Raw genomic sequence first — 11,995 nt, forward strand, 5'->3', positions numbered from 1 at the left:
GGAAATTGAATTTTTTGATATTCGTATTTATTTTTGTTTTTAGTGAATATTTTTAAAATTTTAAACATTTTTTTTTACTTTTTTAGATGCATCTTACTTAGATGTATTTAAAAAGTAAAAAATTTGTGAAAAAATATTTTAAAAAATTAATAAATACATAAAAATATAAAAAATGTACTGAAGTTTTGTATTTTTTTCTGTATTTTTGGTATTTAGTGAATTTTTAAAAGGTTTTTTTCAAATTTTTTTTTTACTTTTTAGACATATTTATGTTAGGTATGTCTAAAAATTAAAAAAATTACTCAAAATATTAAAAAAATTCAATAAATACAAAAAATATGAAAAATAAAAAAATAAAATTTTTTAAAAAATATTTTTAAAAAATGATAACCAATCAGAGTGGGTGGGTTTGTTTTTCTTGGCATTATAATGGGATTAGATAGATGGGCTGTCACATAAGGTACTAGGCTTGGTTACCACGTAGCATTTGACCAAGAAAACAGTCATTTAAAATAATAATGATACTAATTAAAACTGAACCAATAAAACACATTCTTGCTTCCCAAGTTTTCCAAATCATCTTCAACATTACCCAACTCTCTTTCTATATAACGGAGACGCCCAAACTCTCACTTTCATTTTCATTTTCATTTTCATTTTCAGCCTACAAAAGAAAGAGAAAACATGAAGAGAGAGGGTCGGCAACACGGTATGGTTCGGAGCTACCGAGTCATGCCATCACCATTTAACCCCAGACCCGATTCCAGATTAATCAACCAGTTTGACTCGCCCCCAACAGCCGGGTTGTTCACCAAGGTTTCAACCAAACCCACGAACCACTCCAAGTTCACGGGCAAGTGTACCAGACCCAGGTGCATTGAGTGCCATCTACACCCGGGTTCCAAGTCCAAGGACAAGGCCAAGGGCACCCACAAGCTCCGATCCGGCGATGTGGTCTCCAATCATCGGTTGGTTAGTTGGCGGGTAGTCGATGCTAAGCCCGGTTTGAATTTTCCCGGGTTTTCGGCTAGTCGGGTCTTGGATCATTTGGATAATGATGATTATTGGAATGAGGATGATGATTGTGAGGATGAGGTCTATGAGGAGTCATGTGAGTTGGCTCATCGTGATTTTGTGGCGGAATTTGAAATCAAAATCTCTTCAGGAGCCGTTGAAATTGAGGATGAGGATGATGATGATGATCAGGACGGTGAAAATGAGGGTGATGAGGAAAGTGGGGATACTACGAGCTTTTGTGATGTGGGACTTGTGTGGGATCGGGCTGATGAAGATGAAGGTTGGTGTTTGGTTGTTGGTGAAATGTAGTTCTTTCATTGGTTAGCACTTTTCATAATCAAAACTTGATTAAGCGTATCCATTGTCAATGATTCCTCCTTCTTCTTAAATTGTAATTACGTTTGTATGGATAAAATGGAATGATTCTGGATGACGATTGTGACATCCACACTTTGCCCTTTGAAGAATAATATAAAAATCCTTATTTTACTATTTTTTTCCCTGCAGTGGATGGAATTATCGTATAATTTGGCTTTGTGATCATCTAATTTATTTTGGTCAATTGATAACAAAAGTAACCTAATCAATTTCTTTTGCGCTGATTGCAAATATCACCTATACATACCATAATAAAACTTCCAAACTACTAAAAAAAAATTCTAACTTAAATCACTCTAAAAGTAAAAAGGTAAATTTCAAATACACTCTTAAAATTTCATTAAAATACGAATCGTTCCTGTGATTTTAGAAATTACATTATATCCTTTAAGATGTCTAGGGTATGTTTGGTTTGGTTTGGTTTTGAGAGAGTAGTTTTTAAAAATTATTTTGGGTAGAGAATTTAGAAATTTTTTTAGTTTGTTTGATTGTGTATTTTGAAAGTAGTTTTGGAGTTTGAGAGTTTGGAATGATTTGATATTTTGTTATAATTAAATAGATATGTGTGAGAAAAAAAGTAATTGAGAAGAAAAGAATTGTTTTGGAAAAATTACAAACCAAACAAGTTTTTTAGAATTTTTTTTTTCAAAATCACTTTATAAAGTCAAACCAAACGTACGCTTAATTTTGTAATAAATCGCCAATTTTATTAATAAATCATCAAGTCAATTAACAATTTTTAATAATGTTTCAATTAATAATTTAAGTAATTTTATTATTGTATAAGAGAACAATTATGAATTTCATTTTTTTAATTAATTCTGTTAAATAAAAAATTCTAATAAGGAAGTATTTATAATTTTTCAAACCATTTAGGACAATCTGTATTTTAAACAAACCTCAGGAATATATTTGTAATTTACCTAAAGTAAAACCATTAAAACAATTTATATTTTTAAAAATAAATAAACTTACAAAAATAAAAAAATTATAATTACCAGATTGATTCAATTATTTTACTTTTGAGTATTGTTATTTAAATCTAAAAGTTAGAATCATTTTTTAAAATCTTATTGACAATCACTTATATACCATTTTATTTTATTTTTTTTATAAATATACAAAATAAACCATTTAAATTGTTAAAACAAAACCATTCTTTCAACTTTAAATTTAAAATTTGAAATAAATTTAATCCTAATTTTATTTTTATTATTATGGTATTTATTTTCAATTACTAATTTCTTTCATTTTTCATTTATCTGAAATTCCACCTCTAACTTCGCATCAGCAAGAGAGAGATGCAGAAGAAGTCTGTCGAGTTCAATCTGTATTCTCTTTTCCTCCTCTCTCGAGCATATCACACCGAATAGCTTGAAGAAGGCCTAGAAATCCGATTTCTCAGTTACAGATCCGACGTATACACTCTGTATGCATGCTTATATATTTATATGCCTTTGATTTTGAAACACTCGTCACTGCTCGAGTCCCCCAGCATCTATTCACTTTCATCTGTCAGGTATTCATCTATCTTCATATGTATATGTGATGTGTGTATGTATATAAAATTATCTATAAACACGAATGAGAATCGAAAACCCAAGAAAATTCAGGAAAATGGTGTCTTTTAACTTTGGGGCCTGACCGAAATTAGGATCTTTTGAGGTGGTTCATTCAATACTGCTTTTGGGTTTGTTCTTCATCTCTATATATTATGCAGTAATCTTTTTAGCGTCTTTCGGTTCATTTGATGCGATATACACACATGAAAGGCACACAAGCACACACTATTTCCAATCATTCATCAAAATTTTCATCTAATTTGATTCCAAATTTGAGTAAAAAGCTTGATTTGATATGAACCCCTCCGATCCTTTCGTCAAATTTTCATCAAAATCTTTTAAAGAAATTACTTTCTCATCCCAAATTTCACTTTTCATCAATTTGGGTGAAAAATTTCCAACTCCAATCCTTCATCTTTTAACAATTTCATCAAACTTAAGTGGAAAAAGGCTTGTTGGAAATCTGGTGAAAGATTTTGTTTCATCCTTGATTTGATAAAAAATTTGCTTCTCCATTGATTTGATACAAGTTTGATGAAAGGATTGGACCTCGTTTTCACCAAAATTTTCATCAAATTTATTTGATGAAGGATTGGATTGGGTTTCTAACGAAGGTGCAGACCCATAATAATTTCTGAAATTTGGTGCGACATACGTCTCCTGCTGTCAATTGTAGTTCTTATCAGCAATCAAATAGAGTATGTTGTACAACTTTTTTCTTTCTTTTGTATCTTCAATGGGAGAAACTATGGGAGATGGGTGGAATGGATGGTTGTTGTCTTGCTTATACAGTTATATTTGCTTAGCTTGATGATTTGGCAGTCTAATGCTTGTATATTAACAGCTTGAGAATTAAGCCATTTTGTATGTTATATGCTTTGTCTCCTACAAATTGCTGATTTGTATGCTCTGTCATGCTGAATGTAGTGAGCCCTCTTAGGATTGATGTTAATGTTATGCATTCTATATGGAATATTATGTTCGTATGTGTTGTGTAATCTTGTCATGCAAAGACACAATAACTATGTTTTTTTTTTTTCTTAATCTTCTTTGAATTCTGTTTTTGTTGTTTTTTACCTATTTTCTTCCTCGCAATGAAGGTCCATGGATGGTTGTGAGGCTGATATAACAAGCCACCCGAATGAAGAGGAAATGGTGCACATATCACTGTTGTCATCTGGTCTGGGCATTGATGTGGAGCTGGAGTGCCAAAGTGTAAAAGTTTCAGCTGCTGACTTGAATGCCATTGACATTGATGGTGAGCAAGTGTGTCAGAGCTCAAAAGGTTCTTCTGTTGATAAAAATGGGATGAACATGGATGGAGAACAACAGTGGCAGAGCCCAGATTTTTCGTCTGTTGACAAATATGTGATTGGCGCTGATGATAAGCACAAGGGCTACAATCTAAAAGTCTCCTCTATGGACAACCCGAGAATAGATGTAGATAGTAAGCAGGAGTGTCAAAGCCTGGACGATACATTGGTAGGCACACCAGGTTCTGGTCATTTTTCTGGAAAAGATGAAGCTGACAGATATGTTGTACCAGAACTTGGCATGGTGTTTGAATCAGAAGACCATGCATATGAGTGCTATAACAGATATGCTGCTTTGGAAGGTTTCAGCATTAGGAAAGATTTTGTAAATAAAAGTAGGGTAAATGGTTTTGTGGTATCAAGAAGGTACACTTGTTATAAGCAAGGTTATCGGTCTACCAAGCATGACTCGCATGTGAAGAAGCCTCGAAAGGATACACGAACAGGTTGCTTGGCACATATGACTATTGCACGTCAGCCTAATGGTAAGTATCGTGTCACCCATTTCGAAACAGAACACAATCATGAGTTTGCAAAGCCATTTACAGCCAATATGCTACCATCGCAGAGGAGAATAACTTTTGCTCAAGCTGTTGAAGCTGAACTAGATAATAACTGTGTGATAGAAGGGGTACCAAAACTTGGAATGGGGTTTGACTCAGAAGATCATGCTTATGAGTTCTACAATGCATATGCTGGACGAGTAGGTTTTAGTGTTCGCAAGGATTATGTTAATAGGAGTAAGGTTGATGGTGCTGTGGCATCTAGAAGGTTCACTTGTTTTAGAGAAGGCTTCCGGCAAAAACATAAAAGGGATTTAAATGTGAAGAGACCTCGAAAGGAAACAAGAATTGGTTGTTTGGCACAATTGGTCATTGCGCGCCAACCTGGTGGTAGATATCGTGTCACTCATTTTGAACAAAAACACAATCATGAGCTTGAACCCCCTTGTCGAATTCGCATGTTACGATCGCAAAAGAGGTCAGCTTCAGAAGCCACTGCAACAGATGATTCTGGGATGCAGCCAAAATCAGACTCTGATTTAATAAGTAAGCCAGTTGGAGATGGGGAGAGTGTGGGTTATCGTCCCATAGATTATGAAAGTAATCTACCAGCAAGGCGCATGCGAGATATGAAACAGGGAGAATCAGAAAGTATTCTTCAGTACTTTCAAAACAAGCAATTAAAAAACCCTTCTTTCTTTTATGCTGTACAACTTGATGCTGAAGGTAAAATGACCAATGTCTTTTGGTCTGATGCAAAGATGCTAGTGGACTACGGTGATTTTGGTGATGTGGTTTGCTTTGATATGACTTACAAACTAAACAAAGATTGCCGACCTTTTGCACCATTCATTGGAGTGAATCATCATAAGCAGATGGTGATCTTTGGTGCAGCACTTTTATATGATGATACTGTTGAATCTTTTCGGTGGCTATTTCGAACATTTCTTGAGATGTCTAAAAAGAAGCCAAAGACAATCCTCACTGACCGAGATGCTGTAATGGCTGAAGCAATCAATTCAGTATTACCAGAAGCACACCATCGATTATGTGCATGGCATGTGTACCAAAATGCACTCAAACACCTTAGCCAAGTAATTGTGGGCTTGGATTCTTTTTCCAATGATTTAAGCAGTTGCATTTTTAATCATGACGAGGAACAAGATTTTGTTGATGCATGGAAAACTATGCTGGACATGTATGGTCTTTGGGAAGATAAATGGTTGGATGACATATTCAGAGAAAGAGAGAAATGGGCTATACCATATGGCAGACATATTTTTTGTGCTGACATAAAAAGTGCACAACTGTCTGAGAGTTTCAATACTACTAACTTTAGGAAGTATCTAAAATCTGACTTAGATGTTCTTCAGTTTTTCAAGCACTTTGGAAGGTTGGTGAATGATTGGCGCTACAAAGAATTAGAAGCTAACTATGATATGAGCCAGCGCATGCCAAGACTTATGGGGGATGTGATTCTATTGAAGCGTGTAAGGGATGTTTACACCCCTAAGATTTTTGAATTGTTTCAGCAAGAATATGAAAATTGTCTCAATGTTGTTGTTAACCAATGTACAGAGAATGTGCCTTTGTTTGAGTACAAAGTCAGCATCTATCGGCAGGTGCGAGAGTACACAGTTATATTTAACTCATCCGAAGATTCAGTTGTCTGCAGCTGTATGAAGTTTCAGGCTGACGGGGTGTTGTGTGGCCATGCATTAAAAGTGCTTGATTACAGGAACATAAAAGTGGTTCCAGCTCGATACATCTTGAAGAGGTGGACAAAAGATGCAAGGGTATGAATTGATTTATGACAATCTTGGTTGCAGTTTACAAGAAGACTTTAGGTTCTCTGGGGTTAGGTGATAGATCTTAAACAAAATGTGGTGGCATAATACAATATGGCTGTTCAATTGATGTAGCAAATCACTGTATGATGGTAAATTTGTTGAGAAAAAGTTTATGGAGCGCAAAAATGTGTTACTGTTCATATTTTCCGACTTCTTTTGTTCTTTGTATGCTGTTTGTGAACCCTGATATGGCTGACTTTAGCACTACAAAATTGCTGCCTTTTAAATTGAGGCATCTGCCAGAATCCTGTATAAAGACATTTCATTTAGTGACTGGAGGTACGAAACATAGCTTTATAAAGTGTGTGCCTTCATGCATTAACTTTTTCTATCCAAACAGCAAATAGAAGATGACTGAAATCAGAATTTCTTACTCCGATCATTTACCTTAATTATTTGTTTGTTACTTTTATTTCCCTCTGAATTCCCCTGACAGTTCAGCTTTATATGCATTGTGAATTTGTGATGGAATGTAGACAAGTATTTCCTTCTTTTAAATCACATTTCCACCCTAGAAACAGTACATGCACACACAAAAGTAAACCTTGAATAGTTACTGACATTTTACAGCTTGTATATCAAGGGAAATATCTTCTTAAATGTTTTCCTTGTTTTAAGCATTACTTTCAGTTAGTTGCAGAATCAAACACAGATGGCTTATGTTGATATGTAAAGGTGCTTTTTTCTTCGTTTGTAGTGTTACCCTTAAAAGCCTGGTCAGTGCAGATCAACAAGAAAGCTACCAGCACTTACTCAAGAAACAACTTGTATGTTGCAAATTCCAAGTCCCGATACAATATTAAAGGTATGCTTATGTAACAATCTTGAAGATGACCCGACCCCATTTTGTAGGTGGACTTGTATGTTGCAAATTCCAAGTTCCGATACAATATTAAAGGTATGCTTATGTAACAATCTTGAAGATGACCCGACCCATTTTGTAGGTGGGCTGTTCTTGATCCACAGAAGAGCATTCCGAGTGTGTTTTATTTGTTCTGCTTTTTCGGAGTTATCTAAGCTATTTGAGTGTGTTGCCTCTGCCAAACATGGAATGTGTTTTTCAATTGAACTTTGCACAAGAAACGATCTTGCTCCACCCTTAAATTAGCAAAAACTTTAGTCTTCCCTGAGGATCGATTAGTGTCTTGTTGATTTTATATTATTTATTTTTTCAAACTCTTGGCAGACCTTTTAATTCCCACAACACTGTTCAGATTCTATAAGAAAAATAGGAGTATGATGCTTTATCGATCATGACTCACATCAGCAGCTTATAACTTCTGTGTATATCCACTTGCATAATACAGATAAATGAAATTTTACAATGTTTCTTCGCCTACATAATACTGCTATTGAGGGAAATTATCTCTGGCAATCTCAATTTGGAGTTCAGCCTCCATGTCATGTTTTTTTTAGTTTTTCTACATAGAAACAATTTACAAAATCATTCTGCTCCCAATCAACTCAAGCACACTCCTGCTTTTTCCGACTAATGCTGAATATTTGGAGATGTATTCTCATGGGTAATCATCATTTCAGGTAGTGAAGTGAGACGATTTGGAATATGACTTCTCTGTTTTAGGACATTCTTGGGGCCACTGTTCTTGGTGGAGTGTGTCACTGGAGGTTGAGACGTAAGACCTTGAAGTGTGCTGGAAGTACACTTTCTTCCCAGCTTGGGTGACTGAGGACGGGTCAATGGAGTCTGCAAGATAAATGAGAAAAAAGTCATGCCAACCTATAAGATAGGAAAAAGTACGCAATTATAAGCTCTCGGCTGAGTGAATATTGGAAGAAAATTAAAGGGCTTGGTGTGGAAATTTATATGTATCTAAATGGAAAAAGTGAACATGTTTAAGATAGTATTGCAATAATATTTATAATATATTGATCTCTGCCAATGTTGAAGACACTATAATTGATGCATGAAAGAGGTACCCTTTTCTTTATTGGCGTTTCCCTTTCCTTGTAAAACTCTGGTAGTGGCCGGGCTTTAAAGCAGAGGTTTTGACGCAATTTTCTCGTTTCTGTTTCTGCTTTATCCTGCATGGATAAAGAAAATCTTGATGTTATTTGTTATAGATTGTGCCTAGTTGATAGAATCGAATTGAATTTTATTACTAGATTATTAACCATCAAAATAAAGCTTTGAAATGAAATTCTGACCTTTAATCTAGTCTGCAGCTGCACTTTCTCTGCCTCCTTGGCATTGAATTTTTCTTCAAGCTTCTGAAACAATTAACAGAAAAAAGGACCAAGTAAGATCGAGGACATCTTTAATGAGGCATAACTATAGCACAAGAAACAGATTTGAGTGAAAGAAAGAGGAAAAACAACTGAGCCAAGGCTTGCCTGCGTTCTTCTTGCAGCTCTTTCCTCTGTCCTCAAGCTAAAAGGAGCAGATGTAGTCGGTGACTGTAATTTGTTTCTGCAGGCACTCAACGACCTGGTACAACTGGCATACATATACAACAGACTATTAGAGAAATTTATCATTGTTGAATGGCACAGATACAGCTAGGTCTTATGGGATCTTCAATTTTGAACATCACATGGAAATTTCAGTTTAATTGCTTATTTTTCAGGACAATTAGAGAAAGGATGAGGTGACTTTTCACCGGAACAGGGGGCAGTGGAGATGCTGCGTCTCAAAATGACACAATTTTGGGCTTTTTAAGCTTTAAAACTGTGCCGTTCTGAGGTGCCACATCCTACTGCCCAACAAGGACCCCTTTTTCACCCAGACCATAGCACTGAAAACTACTGGTAAATCTAGTAGGTCTGGTACCAATCAGATTGGAAACTACTTACACTGTAGATAGGATTTGCCATTTTGGGCCAGTTGTTTTGCTTCCAGAAGCTGAGGGACCCTTTGGTGTTCTAGGCCTATAAGTTGCAGATAACACAAAATTAAACATTAACAAAGCTCAAATATTCAATGACATTCATTATTGGTTATACTTGTACATCTGAAAACTCACATTGTTTCTCTCATTTGTTTTTTTCACTATAAAAAGAAAAAGAAAAAGAGAAGGTCGTGTACCTTATATTTTCTGAACAAGGGGTTGCTGAAGGATTCTTTAATACCCCATTCAAATAAGCCTGCAGATAATTCAAAACAGAGAATTCAGAAAATGGTTTATAAGAAAGATGTAGAAGCTCAAAGTATAAGAAACAGTAAGCACCATGGTTGGAGTTCTAAGAGGAGTTTTGAAATCTTTAGATGGCTTGTAAGAGCTATGAGCAACTCTTGAACTTTCGGTTTTTCGAGGGGCTAAGATCGTTAATTTGTCTGGTTCTTTGGCTGGAGTAGAATAAATTAGTGTATGCGGACACTTTGAAGTTGGTCTCTTTTTATTCACGGAGTCAATTGGGGACTTCCTGGTAATTGGAGTGACATCGTTTTCCTTTATGGGATGAATATAAGCTGTGGGTTTGGCAGGTGTAGCTGAAAGTTTCGGTGCTCTTCGGTGAACTGATGACTTTGAAGATGAAAATGGTGGCTTCTTCTTGCTCACAGGCGACGGAGCCACCTGACCAGACTTGAAACCCTGCTGTGTTATCAACAAAAAACAATTAGTTGAAACTAAATACAGAAATAAACACATAATTTACATGAATTGACAGGATTTTACAAAATTTAAAAGTGGGACTTATTTTTGAAAAATCTTGTCTTTACATATACATTCTGTGTTCGGTTTTTGCATTGTTAGACTTATTCATTATGTGTTATTAATGCATCACCTCCAACAAAGGTTTTTTCTCCATTAAAGGGGATTCACCAAACCCCACTTCAGAAACCATAGTAGTCTGGTTCACAACATTCTCAATATGGTTTAATGATCTGTTCTTCGTAGAATTCTCCACTAATGCCTCATTTTCTGCTACAGAGTCGGCTGCTTCCACCATACCAATCTCCATTTCAACCAAAGAATTGCAGCCATTATCATCGACAATGGAATCAACTTCTGCACCTGTGTTCTTCACCTCAAGCTGTTCATCAAATTGGGAATTGGTCATTGTACATTGTGAATCATGGGTTGTACTATTGCAAGCCTGGTCTTGAAATTCTGGCTCAGAATCGGCATTATTAGCTGCATTTGCTTGCTCAAGCAAAGCTGCTGCCTTCTTGGCAGCGGCAATTCTCTTGTAATGAGCTTCAAAGAAAGCTTTCTTCTGAGCTACTGATCCTGGCTGAGCATACCTCGAAGCCTCTTCAACGTAGCGGTTGTGCGAAAAAGACGACCATTTTTCCCAAGATAAAGACTCTGTCATGAACCTCCCAAAAGAGATCGACTCTCCAAGAGCATGCATGGGGTTTCCCTGCAAGACACTATTTTCCCATTTGTAAAAACACTTTCCTGTAATATGGGTTTGTAATCTTAGAAATTAAGTCCAAACCCAGTTCTGATTCAATTGAATTCACCTTTTAAATCTTGTAGAAACAAAAACTAAAAACTTTCTGATAAGAAAAATGACAGTTGAACTGGGTGAAATTTACAAAAAAAAACCCATTACCTGTTTAACTGAATTAACAGAACCCAACTATTAGTACTTGGAAAGAGAGAGAGAGATCGGTATTGATTGTTCGAAACTGACCTGTTTGGCTTCGTTGGAAATGCCAGAGGCATAAGAGAATGAATTCATGAGACAAGCTGATTCACCCATGCTTTCGCAGTAAGAGAAGCTCAAAAAACCCAACTTTGATCTGTTGCTTAGCTTGTCAATGATTTTGGTTTATGGTCTCTCTCTCTCTCTCTCTCTCTCTCTCCACTTTAAATTTGAAATTCAAATTGAGAAGCTTTAGAGTTTTGTGTGTGTTGTTGTGCAAAAAGGTGGGTCAGACATGGAAGAGAAAAAGAATTGAGTGGTGTAATTTTTTATTTGTAGGCGGTGGGGTCTCTCACTCAACTTAAAACCACGTTGGTTGGAAGGAGCTTCAGTCTTTTTCAGCTTGGTCTTGTCACTCTCTCCAACGTTTTAATTTTTTGAATTCTCAACGGCTTTATGATATCCAGATTCTGTTTGATTTGTTAATTTGAATTATTAGAAAGAAGCCAACAAATCAGCTCTACTTTTTGACAAGTTATTGGTTGGTGGGCTTGTATTGTGATTTGTGAAACGATGTGATCATGAATTTGTATTGAGTGAATATAGTAATATAAGGAGGCATGATGAATTATAATTGGTGAAAAATATCACCACGTTACATCACGGGATACTCTAAAATCAACCAATAATTTTTTCTACTTTTTCCAGCTGATCTTGCATATATGTATGACGTTTGCAAAGCAAAAGAGACTTGTTTAATCATGAAATTAATACGGGAAAAGTTACTAACATAGAGAAAGTGCATAAATAATGAAATATAT

At 35.6% G+C, this 11,995-nt stretch overlaps 3 protein-coding genes across 6 annotated transcripts; 2 read left to right on the plus strand and 1 right to left on the minus strand.

Moving 5' to 3' along the window:
- Window positions 1-542: 542 nt before the first annotated feature.
- Window positions 543-1,509, plus strand: LOC114320042 (uncharacterized). The gene has a single exon (XM_028267134.2). It carries the CDS (start codon window positions 685-687, stop codon window positions 1,324-1,326), a length of 642 nt encoding a protein of 213 aa, XP_028122935.2. The 5' UTR covers window positions 543-684; the 3' UTR covers window positions 1,327-1,509.
- Window positions 1,510-2,645: 1,136 nt separating this feature from the next.
- Window positions 2,646-11,081, plus strand: LOC114320044 (protein FAR1-RELATED SEQUENCE 5). 2 transcript variants are annotated; one of them, XR_014366689.1, is made up of 4 exons: window positions 2,652-2,914; window positions 4,058-6,569; window positions 7,321-7,428; window positions 7,568-7,827. XR_014366689.1 is itself a non-coding variant. In XM_082925151.1 (3 exons), exons 1-3 carry the CDS (start codon window positions 2,847-2,849, stop codon window positions 7,330-7,332), a joined length of 2,592 nt encoding a protein of 863 aa, XP_082781277.1. In that variant the 5' UTR covers window positions 2,646-2,846; the 3' UTR covers window positions 7,333-11,081. The 2 variants fall into 2 exon arrangements, 1 of the variants encoding a protein (XP_082781277.1); XM_082925151.1 differs by having other exon boundaries at window positions 2,646-2,914; window positions 7,321-11,081.
- Window positions 7,839-11,594, minus strand: LOC114320045 (protein WVD2-like 7). 3 transcript variants are annotated; one of them, XM_082925168.1, is made up of 8 exons: window positions 11,223-11,594; window positions 10,368-10,956; window positions 9,809-10,174; window positions 9,667-9,725; window positions 9,435-9,509; window positions 8,976-9,078; window positions 8,790-8,852; window positions 7,839-8,666 (listed from the first exon to the last, which is right to left on the minus strand). In XM_082925168.1, exons 1-8 carry the CDS (start codon window positions 11,252-11,254, stop codon window positions 8,478-8,480), a joined length of 1,476 nt encoding a protein of 491 aa, XP_082781294.1. In that variant the 5' UTR covers window positions 11,255-11,594; the 3' UTR covers window positions 7,839-8,477. The 3 variants fall into 3 exon arrangements, with proteins under 3 accessions (XP_082781294.1, XP_082781292.1, XP_082781285.1); XM_082925166.1 differs by having other exon boundaries at window positions 10,368-10,946; window positions 11,223-11,545; XM_082925159.1 differs by having other exon boundaries at window positions 11,142-11,391.
- Between the last annotated feature and the right edge of the window lie 401 nt (window positions 11,595-11,995).

The sequence above is a fragment of the Camellia sinensis genome, chromosome 1, assembly GCF_055761805.1.
Source record: "Camellia sinensis isolate YWXY chromosome 1, ASM5576180v1, whole genome shotgun sequence".
In the NCBI taxonomy this organism is placed as follows: domain Eukaryota; kingdom Viridiplantae; phylum Streptophyta; class Magnoliopsida; order Ericales; family Theaceae; genus Camellia; species Camellia sinensis.